The sequence below is a fragment of the Caenorhabditis elegans genome, chromosome V (assembly GCF_000002985.6).
Source record: "Caenorhabditis elegans chromosome V".
NCBI classification, from domain to species: Eukaryota; Metazoa; Nematoda; class Chromadorea; order Rhabditida; family Rhabditidae; genus Caenorhabditis; species Caenorhabditis elegans.
The window spans coordinates 7,095,234-7,117,430 of NC_003283.11; the positions used below are offsets into that span (position 1 = coordinate 7,095,234).

The window sequence follows — 22,197 nt, forward strand, 5'->3', positions numbered from 1 at the left end:
ATATTTAAAGAGAATGCTGTTAGAAATCTGTGGGCACATTGGAAAATATATTTATCATGAAAAATCGTTAGTAACTCAGAAACTGATGCGTTTTGTTTAAACATCTAAACTACAAATCAATTTTAAGAGTTGTGCACTACACCAAAAGCTTCTGACCCGGACGGGAACACAAATCACGATATTTCTGTTTTAGAATCAAATCAAACAACGATTATTTATCAAAAAACAAACATATATCTACACACTTAGTCAAATATTTCCGAGCACACTGATTAAAATTGATAGCGGGGGTTTGTGATCACCTAGCGTGAGGCTCTTGGGAGAAAATCCAACATCACTCCGGAGTGGGAGTGAGAGAAAAACTTGCAGCAGAGAAAGGGTCTCGTATTTTGTAGTCTGGACTAAAATCAAACAAATGAATTGAGACACAATATATTACTAACTTTTTTTCTGTTGCGAACATATTATATGACAAAAACGAAGATGGGGTGTGCGTGTGAAAGAGTTTTGTTGAGTCACCCAACGGACACTTGAAAACACCTCTACATGTCGGAAGCACGTGAACAGAGATGATCAGTCAAAGTGGCTACGAAACACGATTCTATGTTGTAGTTTTAATGTAATTATAGAAAAGAAATCCTTAATTCCGACCTTGAATGATCTGTTTGAACTAAAACTGAAATTTAATTCAAATTTAAATTTACAATAAAATGGAAACTAGAAATTATTTATAGATTGTGTGACACGTAGAGCAAATTGCACACGCGCACACAGAATACACAATTTCTTGTTGTGTTCATGATATTGGGCTTCACCTTTCCAATGGGTGATGCTACGAGCGATAAAAACTATTAAAAGTGTTGTGCAAAATGTTAAAAGTATTTGTCATTTCTAGATTCCGGCAAAGATCAAGAACAAAATTGGAGGTGGTTGTTGGGCTTGCGTAAACATTATAAATTGTTGGATTTTTCCTGTTATATATTTTGAAATAAGCTTTCAAATAGGGATAAACTTAAGAAAACCTCAAATTTTAAGTTCAAAAACTTTGAAATGAGTCAAAATTCATTGGAAATTGTAAAAGTTACTAATTTGATTTCGCGTCGATATACACTTTCATAGGAAAACGAGAAAACTTAATTTTACGAAAATAACTTCAGTTTCGAAACTTTTGATTAAAAAAAAAGTTCACATAACCCTATTGAGTATTACATTTTGGGCGTGCAAGACTGATATCGAACACGATAATAATATAGCAAAACGTGTGGCATTCATAAGTAAATAAACACAAAATATGTCAAACCATGACACAACATACAGCAACCATCAAAAAATATTACGACTCTACTTATATGACGGTCAACTTGATATTATTGACTAAATATCATTCAGTTGAGACCATAAAATACGAAATGATTAACTATAAGCAAACTGTTTCCATATTATTTTTTAGTGCAGGAATCATTATTTGACAGCATATGAAAAATGTTTTAATAAGACAACGAATAAAAGGTTTTGAAAAATATTCAAGAAGAATGGTATTTTTAAACATATTAGTATTTTGCGACAAAATAGTTTCCACTCAATAAAATTTCAACACAATGCTTTTTTTTTCAAAAATCTGGGCAATGAAAAATTTAAACTATCAACATAAGGAAGTGGAACATTTGCAGAACCAAGCAGATAATAGATACAAATCATAACATGACTGAAAAATTTCATTACAATAGACGCTATAAAATACGAAAAGTCGAAAACAGTGATAACATCTCAAGGCTGGCAGACAACAAACTACGAAAATAAAGTAGTGTCGTAGCTAGCAAGTGTATTGTTTAATGAATTGAAGTTTTCGAGAAATTGGGAATTCGGTGAATTAATATTATTAATTCGAATGCTGTATGATAACATACATGCTATGATTCAAACTGATGGTTTAAAAATATAGTAAAGTATAAAACAGACACATATTGTGGAGAAAATGACAAGTAACACATTCGATTGAGCAATTAATAGTTAATAATGCATAATTCAAATTTTGCGTGCCGAGAAACACATTTGGTGATAAGCGCACAGATATTTTTCACTCAGGCATTAAACATCTTCGAAAATCCTATTAAAAACATCAGTTCTCTAACAAAATCTTGCAATATTTCAGAAACAACCCTGCATTAAGAAACTGCCCACATTGCTAATACCTTCTTCACCCACCTTCGCATCTTTCTAGCATCAGTGACCGACTAATCCGAATGGCCGTTCAAGCTCTCATAACATCAACTCGTTTCTTTCTTCTATCAAGGCACATCTCTTCTGCTCCTAATCCGTTGGAATTAACTGATAACTATTCTTAGCAAAGAAAAATACGACAGGATTGACACACAGATGATTTACGAGTCTGCGTCTCCAGTCAGCACCCTGCAATCTAATTTTTCCAATTAAGCAATTTGAACATTTTTGAAACCCGACCTGGAATCATTCAGTAAGTTATCAGTACTTTTGATTGTTTTTTAACTTTAAAATTTAGATTTTTAGTCAACCTCAACCTTTTTCCGTCCATTGATATCTAATCTTGACCGTGTTTTAATTCTAGTTTGAATCAGTGAAGTTTTACAAGAAAAATGCATGTTTTGAAATTTTTTTAATTTTTCGATTGTTTAAGCTTATAGAGTTTTGATCGCCTTAACATAATATATAGATATATTAATTTTTTTGAGGGATTTCATAAATGTTGCCCAAAAAACGAAAATAAAAAAGATTTAGTTTCAAATTGTGTGTTTAAGCATTCTATTTTGCGTAGAAACTCATTTTCTTTAGAATTCAAGAAAAAATTATAGATGCAAAAACCCATAGTTTTTTGATAGGGCATTGATCATTATAGGCGACTGAAATCAGCGAAATACCTCGAGACTAATTCTATTGAAAAATGAAACTTAAAAAATATGGAAATAATTTGAATACTTTAAACTACTTTTTCCATAGTTTTTAACTTTTGAAATGAATTCTGAAAACAGATGCTAACAAGTTTTTTTGTAGTGAAGCATAAGACATCTCCCGAGTTTCGCCACCAGTTTTGCCTAACTGCGCCTTTTTGAAACCAGGTAGAAGTGGGGTGCTTGCAGAAACTTTTATTCCATTTAATCTTTGCAAGGAGATTTAATCAGGCTTTGGACAGGCATTGGTCAGGAGAACCATACCTGTCTCCACTTCCAGACCAACATTTTCAATAATGACTGTAAAAATTCTGTTGAAACAATTTCCATTAATTTCGCTGTGTCAGTGCTGATCATAAGAAAGATTATAAGTTTGTAATCAAACTGCACCGTAACAAATAAGTCCCTCAACATTGTCTTTTCATCTTTAGAATATGTTTCAAGATCAGAAGTTTCTGCTTATCCATCCATCCATGTGCCAACCTAATCTTTTTTATAGCCCCCGAGGCGCTCGGTTGGCTCAAATTCAATTTTGTGTTGGAAGGGGGGGGGGGGGGGGGTGAAAATGGAAAAGCGAGAGGGAGCAGTGTTTCATTAGAAGTGTGAATGAACTGCTGCTACTCGATGTGAGAAGAGAAGCACGACCAAATCGTTTCCGCTGTTGTCGAGACACGTCGACTTCAAGTCGTGATGAGCTGCTGCCACGCTCCTCGATTTCACCGAACTTATTTTCAGTTTGGTTTCAAGAGGGAAATGATGGGGTGAATAAAAAAAACGTTGGCCTTCTTCTTTTCATTGGTTCTTTTTTCGAAATTCCCTATGGACATACATAGTCAGGTATAATAAAATGTGTCCTTCTTTTGCCGATGCACTAGCCTTTACTTCACTTTGCCGCGTTTCCCAAAAGTGTCAAAATGATTCTAATCCTTGGGTCATTCGTCTTTTTGAACGGGAGAGCCCAACTGCGCCCCTGCTCCCATCTTTCTTTTCACCACCATAGCTCAGTTTTAGTATTTATGAGCCCCGTTGGGACCGACCAAACCTCTAGAAAAACTGAAGTTGAGAAATCTGAGTTGACCGTCCGTCTGTTGACCTGTTTGATGGTCAGATAGGTAGTTATAATGCTCCAGTCATTTTGAAATAATGTGCCGTATCCTGATGTATTATTAAAATCACTATTCTAAATTCTAGAGATCATAGAAGTTTAGGATAAAATTCGACGAAATTCAATTTAGTGAGGTGCAATGTTCGATGTTCATAAATACTAACATAAATGCCTTGCTGTCCGACATGCCGTACAATCTCTAAAGAAAGATTAATTTAATTAAAGTTAGGATCAAAGAGCGACTGACAGAATTTCATTAGCCTGAACACGTTTAAAAAATACATTTTGGATGTAAGTATTTTGTAATCTACAAACTCCCAGAACTTTAATGAATGGGAGGCCCGTTTTCAAGTCTCTGTGCATGTTTTTTCTGGTCCCGAGTTTACCGAACATTTTAAAAGTTGCGTTGTGCTGAATAGTACTATTCTTCGTAGAAAATGAAGCGTTTCACTCAGACACCGGGAGTTTGCATATATTGAAATTTTCGGCAATTAATAGCATCTCGGTAATTTTTATTTTCAAACAAGCACCAACCAGCGGAATTCACGCCAAAATGCAAAAAGGTGATAAATAGGCACATAGGCATGCGGGCATCACTAGGCTTTATACCGCTGAAGAGGTGCATCAAGAAGATAAATAAGCTCAAAATCAACTAATTAGAGAAGATTAGAAGTAGGCATAACATTTTTCAAATAGTGTTTTGGTATTTTCTTCAATAGTATACGTTTAAGTTTTTGAAATGCCCCCATTATTCCGTTGCTTGCTTGTCAATATATTTTACAACAATTTGTCATGATTGCAACCTCCTGTGGACCTCCATCCATCATAATCTTCTTGTTGTTATCATCTTTTTCTTTTATTCTCCATTTCTCCAGAGAATGAAAGACACACAGATTCAAACAAATATAACTCTACCTAATACTCATCAAAAATTAACAACTCGTCTGAATACACAAGCTTCGTCGTTCCTTTTTGAAATGTTTGTCTTGTTTACCTACTCGAAATTGAGTCGAATGAAGGAATAAGGATGTATGGACACTTTTTCCCGTTTACTTCGTTCTCTCTTTTTGCAACACTCGTTAATTCACTAATGTGACATTTCATGGCACCTCTACACTATTTTCTAATGTAAATTAGGGAAGGTGCGGATGCTCACAAGCCAAGACGCACGGCTCTATACTGATTTACTGCTCCGTGGAAAAGAAAGACAAGCAAAAGGAGACGCCTCATCTTCCTTTTTCTTACTATTGTTCGGCACGCGATTCTGTAAAAGATGATGCCGTGATTCTAGATTACTACCCAGATTTCCTTTTTTACATTTTTTCGCTTCCTTGACAATCAGTACAAGGTACGCCGCTTTTAGTTTCCAGTTGATGTCTATTCCAATTTTTCATAGCTTTTTCATAGCTTTTTCAGAACTTTCCACATAATGTTTCCTAGTTTCATAACTGTCTAATGGGGTCATCGAAATGTTATCCAAAACTTATACAAATTCCCTAAAAATTACAAGCTTATGTATTATTTGTAGACCGTTTATGGTCGGAAAATCTCTTAAATTCCAATTGAATTTTATTTGTTTGGATTTTTTGCTACATTCAATAAACTATTCTACGAGAAAATTTAATAAGATTAAAGAATTTCAATTTAAGATCATTTCAAAACACCCAGTTGTTTTATGCTATATTTAACTTACAAAAACGTTTTTAGACAAATTAAAATATATTGGAACCGGTATCTAAAAATTACTTTTATCTATATTTATTTTAAATTAATTTTATCTGTGAGTTAATTGAACTGATACTAGTCAGCATTTCACCCTGATTTCTTGCTCATTTTTACCCAAAAAATATAATTCCAAATAAAAAAAAATATTAAAAATTATCTCACATACTACACAAAGAAATTGTCTGAAATGTTTGTCTTGATTATCTCACATACTACATTTTTATATCTAATTCTCATCCAAATCTTTAAAAATGTGTTATGGATGGTTCCAGTTTTGCCTTTAACGTCTCGACATGAAAACAACTTTTGGATAATTTTATTACAGATAATCAGAAAAATGAAATCAATTGCAACCAAAAAACTGCAAAAAATCTATCGATTTAAATGAGAATTTCAAGTTAACGGTTCTAGTTATTTCTACAGCCGTGCATTCCATAGAAGGCGCCCTTGAGCTTGTTTTCTAATTTATTTATTTCCATGTGTGTTCCTATTCGTTTGTGACAATTGGTTTAGCAACCAACACCACGTATTTCTGCCATTAGAGAGCACCTTTTTGCCACCTTTCGACTCCCTTACTCTCTTTGTATTAAATGGCCTTTACCTCTTGTCTAGTTGTTGCTCCTTTTATTTGTCCATTGCTCCAGCCGCTTTTCATTCGAGGTCATGCATTTCTGTGGTGCTCCATTTTCTATTTTTGCTTCTTCGTTTTCGTCTTCTTTCCTTTTGTGGCTTCAACCTCAATTATTGGAACCTAAGGTGTGGTAAAGAATGATGGAAAACTCGAAAAAGTTTGTAAGTTTTAGTAGTCGCCGTGACTTCACACCCTAGATGCTCCCTTCTTTTTCTTCCATTTAATTCAAACAAGAGTCATGAAATAAATTTAATTAAATGATTGAAAAACTGAGATAAGCAAGTGCCATTTCTCTTGTTGACCCTCTTTTATTCACTACTATTGTTTTGAGTTGTTGCTATTTACAGCTTTTGCTAAGCCTTTTGTTTGCAACCTTTTTACCTCCCGTTTTTAGGTAGATTTGAAATTGTTTTCACGAGTAGGAAGAATTACGCAGAAATGTTATATACGAGTGTTGAAAATTAACGAACATTAGAAGTCTAATGGCAGAATAAGCTCAAAAATATTACAATGGAATGATCGCAAAAAATATTAATCCAAAATGATGTTTCAATTTTATCGTGCTCATGACCACATTAGTGAAGAAACAAAAGTTCTGCAAGTTCCAGAATAAATTTTTCGAACATCATTGCTTTTGGTGGCAACTTTTTACACAAGCTTAATCCAAGCTTAATCCAAGTTTAACGTAACTTTTGGCAAATTTCTTACCAAAGTCTAGTTCGACTTTTGCCCAAGCTTTCCAAACTTTTGAAATACATGTTTTTGGGTCCAACTTGGGAGCCAAATGCAGAGATTTCAAATTAGTTAATGTTTTGATACATTTACAAAATAGTTTTCTCTACAACTGAAACGCCTGGAGATGGATTTGGAGGTTCTAGTCATTTTTGAAAAATTCAATACAATTTCTACACAAATCAAAATTTCACGATCGCCGAAACGTTAGTAACAAATATTGCCGGCTTCACAAACTGCTGATTTGGTTGGTTAGGCAATTTCTGTAATTTCGGTGTAATTGCTAACAAAAATATTCTCACTTTAGTCAATTTCCACCCGGCAATCTATATTCATCCCTTAAAAAGTTACTTTTGCTCCAATATGTTGAATATTTCAATCTCCGGATGCAGTCTCACCTTGTCTTTAGAAGAATTCGGAAATTGGTTTAACCTTTTTTATCCCGTCACGAGATACTATTTCCTGTCACTCGGAACCAGACCGACCCTATTCGTCAACTTTTTTCTTTGTACTAATTGTCACCTTTTTCATTTTGTACTGTTCCAATTATGTGTTTGCTCAAAAAGAATACTTCTCCGGGATAAATGGGGGATGCGCCTTGTCGTCGTTTACTTACCCGTGATTCTTTCTTCGTTTTCCGACGCCTCCCGCAATTACTATCACATATTCTATCCGACGATGTGCCCCTAATCGTGTTACTCACACTCTTTCACTCCTTCTTTTAGTTGTCTTTACTTGACTTTAGATTTTCTAAAGAATTATTTTGAGCCATTTTTAGATATTTTTATTCGATGATATTTTTGTAAGTATGTATCACTTGAGATATACTTTTTACAACAAATTTCAAAATAACAAGTATTTTATTACACTACAAGCAACTTTTCAGAAGTCATCAAAATATGCTCCAGAACTAAATTGAAATTTAAGATTGCATCATCTTTTTCAGAAAATTTTCAGACTCCAGCCGTTCAAATAATCCTTGTAAAATCTAAAGTTTTTCCAAGTTTTTGGGTGTACTATCTGCTCAATTCAAACATTGCGGAGCATGCATCAATAATTTGCGTTTTTCATGTTTCAGACCATTACCATTAAACTATTGTTTTAGCTTTAATATTTCTCAAACGTTTTGCTTTAATATCTGTTGTACCGTACTCAATGAATTTCTATTTATAAAGCTTTATTATTTACTTTCAGATTCATCCCTTGGTATTTGAAAATTTGCAAAGACATTCAGCAATATTCTCAAAATCTCTTCTGTCTCGCTATTTTCACGTGTCCCAAAATTCCCCAATTAAGTTGGTCAACTTCCAAAATTTACATTCGGAACATTTATATTTCAGACAGAAATGCACCTTCCATTGTCGAGCCTGCACCCAATGGGACTTCTGTTTCGGCTCCTTCTCTTCTGGAATACAATTGTTCTGGCGGCACGTGAAAGATCGAATACAGAATATTGGAAAGATCAGCATCCACAACAAAGATGGAGAATTTATTGTAAGTATGGGCAAGGGTCCGAACAATTATATGGGAATGGCGGCAAATTTGATGAAAGATTCATGATGATGAGAAGGACTAAATAGAGGACGTACTGTTTCCGGTTAGAGGAACTAAAAATGAAAATGCTAAGAACACAGAAATCAAATTTTCTAAGGATATCCCAAATTATTAATAGTCAGTTGTATGCGTAAAAGCTGTTTAAAAAGGACAAAAAATCCCAGACATATAAAATTCGGTTATTTCATATCAAGTTTTGAGCCAAGGTAATTGATTTGATTAATGTTACTTCGAAGATCACAGCTGTGATTTTTTTGTTCTCTATCAGTTAATAAAAAAAAGTTCTGAAAGTGCGAAAACAACCGTTCAACAATCCAACATCAGAGTTTTATAGTACTTCTGTTTTTTACAAAGATTTCATATTTTTTGGTTTTGTTCTAATAAATGGAAAGATGAATTTATCAAATTTCGAATGTATGTATTGCAAAATATGAAATCTGAGCCTAAATATTGGACTACCTTAGACTTAATTGAGACATAAGACGTAATAATACAAATTGATTGCCATAATACAAAAATACTTATTCTCTTTAAAAATTAAAAAAATATATAAGTAAATACCTATTAGAACATTGAACCAATTCTTGAAAGTATTCCCAAAGATTTGTTTTTTTTCTAAAGTATTAATTGAAATATGCCAAAAAAAATCATTTTCAGAAATAAAATCTGAAAGTGCACCTAGACTTTGGATTTTGGAAATTATATTACTTTTAATTTGACTTTGAAAATGTTTGAAGGGCAAATAGCTACTGTTCTTCAGAAAACTCGTATTTATAGTTTAAGTTTTTTTTTTTTAACTTTCAGTCGAAGATTTTTAGTTTCCAAGTTTCGGAAATATTTGAGCTTTTCATAAGCAATGTCATATATTCCCATCCCCACAATGTTTCGATAAAAATATTCAAAACATAATAAAAATATGAAATTCGTAGAAAAAACGATTGAAATTTTTCGGTCGACTTTCAAATTTTTGGGTGGCAAAAATTGAGAAGTTACCATTTTTTACCACTTTGATTATAAAAAAGTGCTCGAAAGTTTAAGTGTTATATATTATTTGGTAATTTTAGCAACCTGATGCTACATGTTTTGATTTCTTGTTCTTCAGCACATACCCGTCAATAATTTTCATTTTCACTTTTCGAACTCTTTCCATAACTCGTGTTGTCATTTCTCCGTTGTTTTATTTCCGTTGCTCAACCCACACTCAATGCCACCGATTTCATGAATTTCCGATTGGCGAATAAAGAGAAAAAGAGAACCCGAATCCGTGTTGAAAGCCGTTTTTCACTTTTTGGAAATTGCTCCCCGAGGCCAAATTTATTAGTGTCGTTTGGTGAATGTTTTCCTGAAACGTCCTCCAAGCGCGAACCCTTTTCAATATTTTATTTATCATCGGCAACATGTACAAGTGCCACTCGTCGATTAGTAGTCTGACCAACTACTTTTTAAAAAAAAGGTCAAGAATTGCTTTGATTGAGGAAAAAACATGCAAAACACGAAGAAAATGCTAATTTATTTTATGACGACGAATGAGGGAAAAAGAAAGGTGATTAGCTTCATCGATGTGTAAAACAAAACATGGTGTAAAATTAGACCGCAATTCCTGCTCTTAACGCCACGAAAGAGTTCATTTGATTATTCCGGTGGATGGCTGATGTTGTTTGGTGGTTCTCCTTGATTTTCACTTGCAAAACTGATGACTATACACATATGAAGAATGAGCAGAGAAAGTTTTGCAAGAAAAATGGTATTATGGTATTGGGGTTTGTTTAAAAAAAAACATAAGTAGCAGACTCTCTAGAAATATATGTAACGTTGTCTAAAAAGGGAAAATCACGAACTCTTCAATTTTTACGGGATATCTTTCTGAAACTCGCCGAAAATAATCTTAAAAATAACATCTACAGATCTGACAGTTAAAAAACTTTTGGATTACTATATGTGATATTTTTCCGACCGCAATAATAAAAATTTTTGTGAGAAAAAGAAACTCAAAAAATCACTCTGCTCTGTGCAAGATTCCATTTTAAGCACAAAAACGCCTGTCTTTGAAAAGAATTACGCCTGCCTAGTTGCCTAGATTAATAAAAACGCCGGACTTTACGCACAAAAAACGGGCAGGCACATTTGATGGAAACCTTCAGAAAATAAAAAACTACAGTACAGTACAGTAATAACTTACAGTAATCCAAAAAAGATATGTCCATAATTAAAAACAATTCTCGTTATCATTGAAGATCTCTAGTTATGGTGCATGTCAGAAGTTCGAAAATTTGTAAAGTGGAAATAAAGAGTCCCATCAACAAAATCCTCGCTGGGAAATAAACTTCAATAAATTGGAAGGTTTTAGGTGGCTTATATGGAAATTACTATTCAGTTATTTTGTATTCCCGGCATTTCAATAGTTTTAATTTTATTGTTTCTGTAATCTTTGAAAACTATATCGAAAGTTTTGATTGATTACGAAGACTTGAGCAATCTGAACGCTTCATTTTGATTTTTCATGGTTAAAAAGCAGTCGGCGGATAAGCTTTAGCGAAGTTTTTACTATATGTGAAGCGAATTTACGATGGGATGATCCAGATGAAGAGGGATTCTTTGTTTTCTCTGATTCATTGCACTCCGTCTTTCTGAGCCCACTTCACGACTCTTCTACAAGTTTTCTCTATTTTCTTTCACAAAGAAGCCTAGAAGAAGTAGAAAAACGGGAAGATCTTCAAGAATTGAATTCAAGTATCGTCTCTCACAAAAACACAGAGCAACGAAAAGGAGCAGAAGAAAAATTGTGAGAAGAAGGAGAGGCTCTTGTCTTTTTTTTTTTGTTCATGCCCAAATATTTGTGGGACCCCGTGCACAGAAGGCGCCGGCGCAACTGCATACGGACGGCCCCATCATTTTGTCCTTGTGTGCATGTGTTTCCTCGTAAGCATGTATGGAGCAGCACATCCAACCGAAGGGCAGGCCTTCTTCGTTTTCTCGCCTCGTCTACCTCGAAATTGGCATTGCGCAAAGCGCGTCAGACCCCGCCTTGTCGACTAGAAACGAAGAAGTCTCCGCCTACTTCTCACGTCCTCCACGTCAACGCGACCGACTGACTGACGACGCACCGGCTCAACCCAAACAGGCAATACTTGCTCACTGGAGCACTTGGCTGGTTCGAATTTGTGTGTGAGCGTTCCTAGGGAGAGTGGAACAGGGTCTCTCACAGTTTGTCGGGATGCCCGATGACCTCCCAGTTCACCAAGCTCTTCTCGTTTATTCTTGCCAACGTTCATGATCCTGCGGCACCAGAAGATGCAGGTATGCACTTTTATTAGTGGAAAATATTTTTTTGAAATTGATTCCAAGGAAATTGATTCAATTATGTTAAAATTCGATTTCATGAATGCCTCTTCAAGATCAAACCCTCGCCGGTTTGTATGAAAAAAAAAACAACAAAACAAACTGATTTAAATAAAAATTGAGAACGCTTGTTGCATCGTTCCTTTTGCATCGTTCCTTTTAAAATTCAAATTTAACTGTTCAAATATCTTAGGAAATCAAAAAAGTTCAGTCTCACTGATTAGTGTTATTGAAAAGGATGCTTATACTTTTGTAGTTGAGGTGTTTTTAAAACAAATAAAATGTAAATCACGTATTTGTGAGAGTATGCCTATGCCTACTGTTTTGCACTTTGGTACATCATTAGGTGGGACAAAAATAAAAACGAAATAATTTAACATTAAATATTGATGAAATTAACTGAAAAATCTGAACATTACGATTCGTGTCAACCACCACAAACACCAACTTATTCAATGATTTCAAAAGAAAAGCGCGGGGTGGTCACCTTAAGGTAAATAAGTCAGGAAAATATCAAAAGACACTGAAACAAAACACTGCAACGCCGTCCATCGTCCATTCTCTCGTCCTCTCTATTGCGTGTCATCCGTTTATAAATCCGCTAATCTTCATCTCGTTCCTATCTACATATCAACAGAGAAATGCCTTCTTCCAGTAGTGTCATATTTTCTTCTTAGAATCGTAGTAATAACTGCTCCTTTTAAGTGCTTTGGCTCTCTTTCACTTCAAATCATCATCATCTCAAATCAGTCAAATTTGAGAGAATAAACGATTTAAGAAGATGATGATGATGATGATGAGGTGCCAAGAACGCATCAATCTCAAAATTGTGACAAGTGTCCGCGTGTTCCGTCATTTGAGCATCATTTTTCTTTGTTTTCTTGTCATTTGAAATCGAGACATTACTTTTTTCTGAATTTTTTTTATAATAAAACCTTCCTGATTTTTCGATAGACTGAATTAGTTCCTTTTAACTTATTTCTTTTTTACGAAGCTAATAAAAACCCCTTGTAAAAACGAAAAAAAAATGTCAAGCTAATCAAGAAATAGTGCATTTTAACTTATTTTTAGCAGTGTATAAAAGTTTTGCAAAACACAATTAAACATTTTTTTACATTAATAAAACTAGAAACTAGAAACTAAAAAAATTGGAAAAAACTATTTTTTGGAAAAAAACTCAAAAATAAGTATTTCATTATTTACTGTTACTTTTAAATTCCTTTTCTTTTTGATACAATTTTTGAAATATTTTATTTAGAAAAAAATCCTCTAAATTTTTTTAAACTAAAACCACTGAGAAAATTAACAATAAAAGTTGAATTTAAAATTTTTTTCAGCAGATTAATCGAATTTTCAATTAAAAAAAAAGTTTATAAATTTTTGGAATTTTTTGGTTATTTAATACAATAATTTAGCTTACTATTAAATAAATAAAAGTTTTATTTTTGATGGTTTTTTTTAACTTTTTATTAGTTTTTCAATTTTTAAAAATTAATTGTTTACAATTATCGAAAGAAAATATATTTGAAAAAACCAAAATTCTTCTACATTTTCTCTTTAATATCAATTTTTAAACAAAAAATTTAGAAATAATGAGTTTCTAATATCAGTAATTTGTATCCTCAAGTTGCTAAAAATGAACTCTTTATGTGTTCCACTTTCCAATTCACATCAAAGATGAATTACTGATACTCTGGCTCAGTTGTGCAGAGCAACCGGAACTTTGAGCGGAACTCGTCCAACAATAGGCATCGCCCTCCGGCAGCACATCGTCTCTATTCGTCCTGAGTCGTTTAGCTCACCCCAAGAACTCTCAGTTCTAATTCTTTTCCATATCTTATCTAGTACGTCGTTTCTTCAAAAAGAAGAACCCATTCGATAGAGGAGTCCCCAGATTGTCTTATTCTGTGTGGCGCCATCGCTCAGTGCAGAAGTGAACAAAAAAGACACGCAAAGATGCTTTCAAGACTTGTCACTCATCCATAGACCAGCCAGGCTGCCCTTCCATATCCTCCCGTTTGGACCACTTCTTCCCATTCGTCTTGGAAATATTTTTCTTCAGGACAATCACTCACTTTTTTTTTCATTTTCCTATTTCTTCTACTTCTACTTCTGCTCCTTATTCTTTTTATTTCTCGTATTTTTGGTGTTGCATTCCATCTCATTCTGCCCTTGCACTCCGCAGCCTTCAACAATCAAGTTATTCGGGGCGACCCCAGCAGTTATTTGGTGGTGTCGTGCCCGCATTTTGCTCTTTTCTAAAAGTGGAACCGAGCCTACATTTGGCTGATGGATGGCGGCCGATGTTTTGCAAATTGTCTCTTATCTTCTTGCTAATGTATCGGATTTCAATTCGGGTAAGTTTTGACTCAAAATCTGATTTTTCTCTGGTGGCTCCTGGGAACTATTCATCTTCGTTAAGATACGAAATTCGCTTCAAGGTTCTAAATTCCTCCTGAAGGCTTACTGGGTAAAAATAGAATCAGGGTAGGCTTACAGTAGATTTCATGTTTTGTATGCAAATTGTAAAGTGAATAAACACATTCATGTTAAACAATGTCCATAAAACTGCACAGAGGTCGTGTGGAAGAGGAATGACGTCACAATTGGTGGTCGCAGCCTCGTCGGGCGGTGTGAGCTGTTGTACAGTGACTAGGGGTGGCGATACAATAGGTCGACCTTTCGGCAGCCCTATCATTGACTTATTTTTTTGTTGAAACTTTTGAAAAGTTGATCTTATAATTTTGGAAAATATATTTTTTAATTTCAAACTGAAAATCATTAATTAAAATTTATAATAGAGTTCATTCCAGTCTTAAAATTTTTGATAATTTTTGAAGCCTAAAATGAGTGGATTTTTTTTCGATGTTGGATCTCTAACTTTTAATATGCACTTTTTGAATGATAACTCGTTTTTCCGCTTCGGAAATTGAATTTATTTTTGATATTATGGGAAAAATACAAGGTCAACAAGTTACTGAAAAAACTTATTTTTAAGAACAATTTCGCATAATATTATATAGGTTCCAATTTTTGTTCTCTTCTTCCCTTTCCTATCATCTATTCTCTAATTAGATTAGGTCACCAAGAACCCAAAATCCGTCAGTACCCTTATAAGAAAATTGATTTCATGCTCAGACGAATTTATCTGAAATGGAGCACGAATAGCTAATGAGGTCAAGATTTTTGAGTCACGATTTCAAACTTTCAACTTTCGAAACTTTGTAAAACAAAAAAAAGGTTGAAGCATCTCATTTCGAATTGAAATTCAAATTTACTCTTCTCCTTCTGCAACCGTTTTAGAAGATACGGCTCACGGTGGCGTGTGCTCTCTCTCTGTCTCGGAAACGTCCCAAAAACAAGTTTATCTGTCCATCTCTCTTTCTCCTCAATATTAGTTTTGGCGCCCGCTTTTGCCCGAGTTTCTAGCACCAACACAAGGAGAATTCCCTACGGGGGATCGTGAATCTTGCACGGACACAGGAAACTTATTCGTGTCTCTTGGAGACCTCCCCTCCCATCCTCACAACAATGTGTTGTATGCACCAGAAGAACAACAGAAGGCTAAAAAAAGAGAAATGAAAGACCCTGTCATGATGAATATGTACCGGAAGTTTACAAAAATAATGGCCTACGGGCCTTCACTGATGGTGGTGGCTTCTTCGCGCTATACAATTTCCTCACTCATTCATCATCAAGTGAAGTGTATAAATTGGCGAGTAGCTGGATTTTTTGGAATGTTCAAAACAAATGGATATCGGGAACTTTTTGTTCGGAATTTTAAATTACTAAAAAACAAATTTTACGTAATTTTCAAAATGCAAACAAGCATCGCTAACTCCAATTTTGTCGGCCGTATGCCGTAAATCATAAATACATTGCTCCGAAGAAAAACCAAAGTTTTTACGAATTTTGTCATTGCAAAATAATTACTGCCTACAACTTTAATTGACCTAAAAATCCGGCGGAACCATTCACTTTTACTTCCTGTCCCCGTTTTTTTATTTGCGATTTCTTCAAAATTCAAAAAAAATACACAGAAACTTCATAAGTGCCGTTTTCCACGTATCGTTGTGGTAATCATTTCAACATCTTTAGAAGAGCATTTCCTTTTTCCTTCTATTGAATAACTCTCACTCTTTTGATTCTATCCTTCTGACAAGGAGTGACTGAAGCCGCCGCCCGCGCCGCAGTAACTCGTTTTGCCATTGAAGGTACACGTTGTGTCTGAGCTCTCTTAGCCTCTGTACACTGTCTAAATCCCGAAATTTTGACCCGACAGTTATTAGATTTGATTGTTGTATGTGAAAAGAAAAAAAACGACGAAAAAAGGGAAAGTGAGAGAAAGAGAAAAAATTGCAGGGATTTGAGAAGTGGGAAATGTGAGAGAGATAGACATATAGAGTGCGATGAGCAGTTTAAGAAACAGATGAGCTCAAAAAAATTAAACAGAATGAATATATAATTAAAATTTGTTTAAAAAAAAAGATAGACGTGGTTTTAAATAAATTTTGGAAAAATAATTGCATTTCTGTTAATTTTGAACTAAAAATTAAAATTCAATTTTTTTTTGTTAAAAATATTTATTAAAAATTTGGAATCTCGTGCACCATAGGCACTTTTTATTTGTGTTAAAAAATAATATTTTTTCGTAGTTTTTTGCCAAAAATTTTTAACTTTTCAAGTCGATAACTTATAAGCTTTTCTTCATGTCCAGACTGAAATGTTCCAATTTTCTGTTCACAATAGTTCAATCTAGAACATATCAGCATTTCATTTTTTCAATAACTTCATAAGCTTTGAAAAATGTCCAGACGTAATCAAAACTCTTCGTAAATCTTCTGATCTTCATGATCATCAGTGCATTAGAACTTTTTGTCCGCCAAACCTAAATTTTTCTAATAGTAAGCGTTTTATCTGGATGATTTCTGATGTTTGAGGGGTTCTTTACAACCAAACACTTCAATTCTTGTCTCTTTTTTCTCTCCAAAAACCTAAAATCCACGTCATCCGTTTGTTAATCGGGATATCTTCTTTTCCAACATTTCAAGAAATTAACGATATCGTAAAACTCAGGGTATTCATTGAAAAAGGAGTTTTTGGTTTGCACTCTTAACCCACAAAAAAGGCAATTGAATTCAGTGTGAAAAGCTATAAAACTGCAATTTCGTGCATCGTCTGTTGATCCGTTTCTCATCCTCTCGGAATAGCTTCCTCTTTTTTCCACATTTTCTAAATTAAACGCCACTATTCCGGTCATAAATCTCATGAGTTTTACGTATCGACAATTGCGCGCAGGGACTTTTCTTTAAAGAAATACTCGAATAAATTGACATAAATGTTGAAGAAAAAAATGGAGAAGAGAATGGTGAAGTGCGAAGTGGGTGCTCGAGAAGCTTCTGAGACGAGCACCACTCGAATATACAAGGGGAGAACAATCGGTCAGAGACCAATGAGGGAAAAGTACAGTGAAAAGGACAAAATATAGAGTTTCAGAATTTATCGGCCTTAATAAAAGGACACAAAAATTTTTGAAAAATGACTTAAAGCTGTAATTACTAAAATTTGTGAGACTATTGTAAAAGAGAAACATAACTAACTAAACGTTTAATTCTATCTCCTAATATTATTTTTTCAGCACTACGTCTACCATGTTACTCCTGCATGAGCCCATACTTAGAAGACCACTATCCATACATATCACACTTGTACCGGAAACCACTTTCTTTCGACACTCATTGCGATAAACATAGGTATGCCTTCTATTCGAACAAATGTTCTATTGAAGACTTCTCTTTTTCAGTCTAGAAACAAGTTATCTCTACTCAAAGAACTGTTCCGATATGTGTGTTACTCTTAGGATCAACGATGTTGTTGGGGGTATGGAATATTTAAACTTTAAAAATGTAGATTTCATTATGAACAACTGTGATTTTAGGGAGGCGGCGACACGGTTACATGCGGGGTTGCTTATCGGATTTGCATGGTTACAATCACTCATTGATTCGAACGTTGGCTGAAAGGCAGGGATGCTTGGGTGAGTTTTATGAATTTTGATACATTTTGAGATAAAAATTATAACAGTTTTCCGTTAAAAATTTCACAAATAAAACAAAGTTCCGGATTGAAAAATATTAATTTTTTTAATTTTTAAAACGAATAAAAAACAGTGTTCAAAATCTTCTTCGGAAAATTTTAAAATATTGAAAGCATTGAAATAAAACAAAATAAACATTTCTGTAATCGAAAATAAGAAATACAATTTTTCAAAATAGTAACGAACTGATGCATAGTCTTACTTCAAAAATTTGCATTATGTTAAATCAAAATTTTCAAAATTTTCAAAAGTCAAAACTGCCAAATTGTATAATTACAGGAACCTGACTCCAATGCAATTTACAGAAAAAAAATGGTGAAAACACATATGGGGATTATTTTTTTATTAATGCTTATCTGATTGTCTTCAGATTTATATTTAAAAAAGTTTAAGATTCTTTTCTTATAGTTTGATATTCAACTTTTCATTGATATCTTCAACACCAACCAAAACATATTTTTGAAACGGTAGCAATGCAGCACTAATAGAAAAAATATTTATCTACGAAAAATTTTCAGGTTTAAATTTATATTCCAGTTGAAAATCCATCGCAAAAACCAACATTGAAACTTTTACCAGAATAACATTAGAACAATTGGGATAACTATCAAGATCTAATAAAGATAATATTTTGACTATTTTTTGAGTTTTTTGAGTTTTTGTAGAGTTTTTGAGTCTCCCTTTAAAATATTCAATTCATTTGCATAAACTTACTCCTCAAATTTTCAAAAATTTCAGACACAACAGCTCGTGAGCTCTTCCTTCCAACTGCTCAACGCCAAGAACTCGAACCATCGCGTCTTTCACTTTGTGCATGCCATAACAATCTGTGCAATTTCTCCGTGTCGCCGCCTTGTTTCTTTATTTTTCTCTTTGTAATTCTTGTCATTTTCCTAATGCGTTGATATGGTCATCAACCAACCGATTCCAAACGTTTCTTTCATTTTTTCTCAACGAACAATACAAAATTTCGTTGGGATTTTTAAATCTTCTTCTTTGAAATCAAACCGATCCACTTTTAAATGTTACGGGTTTTTCACCACGTTTTGCCTCTATTCAAGTTTTTCTCTTGTGTTTCATGAATAAATCGTAGCATAAAAATAATTGTTTATCCTGTTGAGCATTTCCATACGGAAGCGCCAAGGTACCAAACAAATAAAATGTTTTTAAAGCATTTTTTAACAATATGTTGTTAATATTTAACTGTTCCTGTACATATCTCTGAAACATTTTTTAAAATTTAATCAGTAGTAATAAAAATATATTGGTAAATATTATGTATAAATTCATAACCTTCCTGAACAGTAAGTAGAAAACAAAAAGATCTTTATTCAAAGCTCAAAATAGTTATTGGTTGACAGAAGCAACTCTAGTAACACTAACTTCCTTCCGTCTAACGATTATCATTACTTATATATAAAAAAATATTGTGGGTCTGTCCATAGTTTGTAGTCTGTGACGTCACACTTTTCAGAGACAATGTGTTTCAGGCATTTGAAGTTATTATGGGTTGGGGTTAATGGTGGGATATGGTCGGGGTACTGTAGTAGTACTGTAGAGGTACTGTAGGGTTACTGTAGGATTACTGTAGTTTGGGAAAAATTGACTTTTCGTCTGTTGAAAGGATATTAGAAAAATCGTATTGTTCTACAACCTTCAGTAAATTTTGAGAAAATGCTGGAATGTTCTAGAACCTTCTGGAAAGTTCAAGAGAATTCTGGAATGTTCTAGAACCTTCTGGAAATTTTGAGAAAATTCTGGAATGTTCTAGAACCTTCTAGAAATTCTCAGAAAATGCTGAAATGTTCTAGAACCTTCTGGAAAGTTTTGGAATATTCTGGAATATTCTAGAACCTTCAAGAAAATTCGAGAAAATTCTGGGATGTTCTAGAACTTTCTGGAAAAATCGGGAGAGTTCGAGACATTTCACGAAATTTCTGGAAAATTCTAGACTGTTCCAGAACATTCTGGAAAATTTGAGAGAATTACTGTAGAAGTAATGTAGGATTACTGTAGGATTACTGTAGTTTGGAAAAATTGATTTTTCACCTTTTGAAGGGATATTGGTTTGAGGTTAGTGGAAGGTTATGGTCGGGGTACTGTAATATTGCTGTAGGGATTCTCAAATTCAAGAAAAAGTGAGTTTTTGTCTTTTGACCTTCCTTGAAACTTTTACAACTTTCTAGAAAATTCATGAAAATTCTAGAGTAAAGCCTAGAAAAATCAGAAAACGTTCAGAAGTTCTAAAAAAATCTAGAAAATTTAGTAAGCTACTAGAACTTTGTTGAAGGTCCGCAAAACCCCAGAATAAAAAATCCAACTTTACAAAAGTCTTAGTACTTGACAATTTTTTAAAATAATTTAGCGTACGCCAGTCGGAGCACGCGCTGTGCGCGTGCGAACGGCTGGTTTTTCTTATATCTTTGTTATAAACTACTTTGAAAAGACCACCAAACATTGCATTTAAATTGCTTTCATGATATCGATAGTGACATCGATGACGACAATAATCAAAAAAGAGAGTAATTTATCATTAGTTGGCTGGCGCTATAAATATTATTGATAGTGGAAACAGTAGTTTTGTACCATCACTATAGTGGATATTGTTCTTTAAATTTGCCTCAACTGACCCAACAAAAATAATTTCGGCAAAAAAAAACAGTTGGAATAATTGTGATTGCTTCTAATTTATTATTGTTAGTTAAAATGCTCGAGAAAAAATTATCCAGTAAAAAGTCTAAATAGTCTTATTACCTTATTAAAATTTCAAAAAAGAGATTTAGTTCAGTTTTCGTAAAACTGGAAACGATCATATTCAGCAAAATTGTTTGTATGTTGCGCAACTTACAAAACAATCATTGGAGTAATGTAGAGAAAATACACCGTAAGATAAATTGCATCAAAAAATGACTTGACAAGTGTCAGTATCATAAATGGGCTTAAAAGTGTTTCTGCTCGAATTAAAATGACAGTTACACACCAGTTAAGGAACATCCCAAATAGGGAAATTGGGAACAAAGACATTCCAACAAATTGTGGCTCTTGCATATTTTTCTTGTTGAATTGAGAAATGAAAATTATTTATTAGTAGAATATATAAAAAATATATGGTCTATTAGTTTTTTCCCGAGCATATATAATTCATTGTCACACGAAAATCAGATAAGAAATAAGACAGAACACCAGCTGATTAGTCAGTTTAATTAAATTTTGGTAGCAGTAATTCTGTAGCGTTTCTTCCTTTTATGAAGTTTTCAATTCTGACGCCTTCCGCAGCGTGAATTGTACTTTAAAAAACATGGATCAATGGAAAACCACGTAGCCATTCTCGAAAAGTTTAGATGGAAAATAGTAAACTATGATTTGAATTGACATAAAGAGTGTTTAGCCGAAATTTTGGAGAAAATACTTTTGAAAGCCATAATTGGTGGGGATGTCCTTCGGTTTGAATCTGGCTATGTGACCCATAATTTTTTTAACGGTTAACACCTCCATATTTTCAGCGTATACCTTTGCAGTTCTATGCATTGTTTACCGCTGCAACGAATGCGCGTATAATTTTTTTGAGAAAATGTTAAGATTTCCAACAGTGCCAATATCCGCGCTTTTGGCGTTTTTAAAGCTTGCTAACAGTCTTTTGAAAAATGGAGATCTGCGCTGGAAATGTTGCGGATAGTATTGACTAGGGAACCCAGTACACAGTTAAGGGTGGTAAAATGCCAAAATAACTGATAACGTAGTTTATGAGACACACTAGATTGTTTAAGATTGAAAAATCTGGTAGTGGAATCAACAATCCTATTATCTATTTTTCGAGAAAACGTTTGCGTGTTTAAAAACAATATTTTGTATTTTTTATACCTTGAATTACCCTCATTTTTTGGATCAACTTATGTTTATCGACCCCATCCCAAAAAGAATCAGAAATTCAATTACGAGTAGTAAAAAAATTAAATGATAGATAATATTTCTTTCCTGAAAATTTTCCATCACCCGAACAATGAGTAGAAAACAAAAAAAAAACAATATTTATTCAGGGCTCAAATAAATTATTTTTTTGTAGGAACAACTGTAGTTACACTTATCTCCT

General features: G+C 33.7%; 1 protein-coding gene and 10 non-coding genes across 13 annotated transcripts; 6 read left to right on the top strand and 5 right to left on the bottom strand.

The window, feature by feature from the left end:
• Nucleotides 1–3,366: 3,366 nt before the first annotated feature.
• Nucleotides 3,367–3,710, top strand: VC5.17. The gene has a single exon (NR_069004.1). It is a non-coding gene; the product is annotated as an Unclassified non-coding RNA VC5.17 (non-coding RNA).
• VC5.16 lies at nucleotides 3,369–3,513 on the bottom strand. The gene has a single exon (NR_069005.1). It is a non-coding gene; the product is annotated as an Unclassified non-coding RNA VC5.16 (non-coding RNA).
• VC5.14 lies at nucleotides 3,564–3,712 on the bottom strand. The gene has a single exon (NR_069006.1). It is a non-coding gene; the product is annotated as an Unclassified non-coding RNA VC5.14 (non-coding RNA).
• Nucleotides 3,713–3,827: 115 nt separating this feature from the next.
• VC5.13 lies at nucleotides 3,828–3,962 on the top strand. Its single transcript, NR_069007.1, has one exon. It is a non-coding gene; the product is annotated as an Unclassified non-coding RNA VC5.13 (non-coding RNA).
• VC5.10 lies at nucleotides 3,830–3,963 on the bottom strand. The gene has a single exon (NR_069008.1). It is a non-coding gene; the product is annotated as an Unclassified non-coding RNA VC5.10 (non-coding RNA).
• Nucleotides 3,964–4,862: 899 nt separating this feature from the next.
• VC5.9 lies at nucleotides 4,863–5,178 on the bottom strand. Its single transcript, NR_069009.1, has one exon. It is a non-coding gene; the product is annotated as an Unclassified non-coding RNA VC5.9 (non-coding RNA).
• VC5.8 lies at nucleotides 4,984–5,176 on the top strand. The gene has a single exon (NR_069010.1). It is a non-coding gene; the product is annotated as an Unclassified non-coding RNA VC5.8 (non-coding RNA).
• A 1,130-nt stretch (nucleotides 5,179–6,308) lies between the features above and the next one.
• On the top strand, nucleotides 6,309–6,359 carry VC5.15. The gene has a single exon (NR_069011.1). It is a non-coding gene; the product is annotated as an Unclassified non-coding RNA VC5.15 (non-coding RNA).
• VC5.11 lies at nucleotides 6,309–6,359 on the bottom strand. Its single transcript, NR_069012.1, has one exon. It is a non-coding gene; the product is annotated as an Unclassified non-coding RNA VC5.11 (non-coding RNA).
• Nucleotides 6,360–7,816: 1,457 nt separating this feature from the next.
• Nucleotides 7,817–7,962, top strand: VC5.12. Its single transcript, NR_069013.1, has one exon. It is a non-coding gene; the product is annotated as an Unclassified non-coding RNA VC5.12 (non-coding RNA).
• Nucleotides 7,963–8,313: 351 nt separating this feature from the next.
• Nucleotides 8,314–19,206, top strand: odr-2. 3 transcript variants are annotated; one of them, NM_001392541.1, is made up of 6 exons: nucleotides 8,314–8,412; nucleotides 8,458–8,611; nucleotides 17,649–17,763; nucleotides 17,814–17,890; nucleotides 17,949–18,047; nucleotides 18,846–19,203. In NM_001392541.1, the coding sequence occupies exons 2-6, from the start codon at nucleotides 8,464–8,466 to the stop codon at nucleotides 19,010–19,012; spliced, it is 606 nt and encodes a 201-aa protein (NP_001380092.1). In that variant the 5' UTR covers nucleotides 8,314–8,412; nucleotides 8,458–8,463; the 3' UTR covers nucleotides 19,013–19,203. The 3 variants fall into 3 exon arrangements, with proteins under 3 accessions (NP_001380092.1, NP_001024090.1, NP_001024089.1); NM_001028919.5 differs by lacking the exons at nucleotides 8,314–8,412; nucleotides 8,458–8,611 and adding an exon at nucleotides 11,748–11,968 and having other exon boundaries at nucleotides 18,846–19,204; NM_001028918.4 differs by lacking the exons at nucleotides 8,314–8,412; nucleotides 8,458–8,611 and adding an exon at nucleotides 13,794–14,367 and having other exon boundaries at nucleotides 18,846–19,206.
• The last annotated feature ends 2,991 nt before the right edge of the window (nucleotides 19,207–22,197 follow it).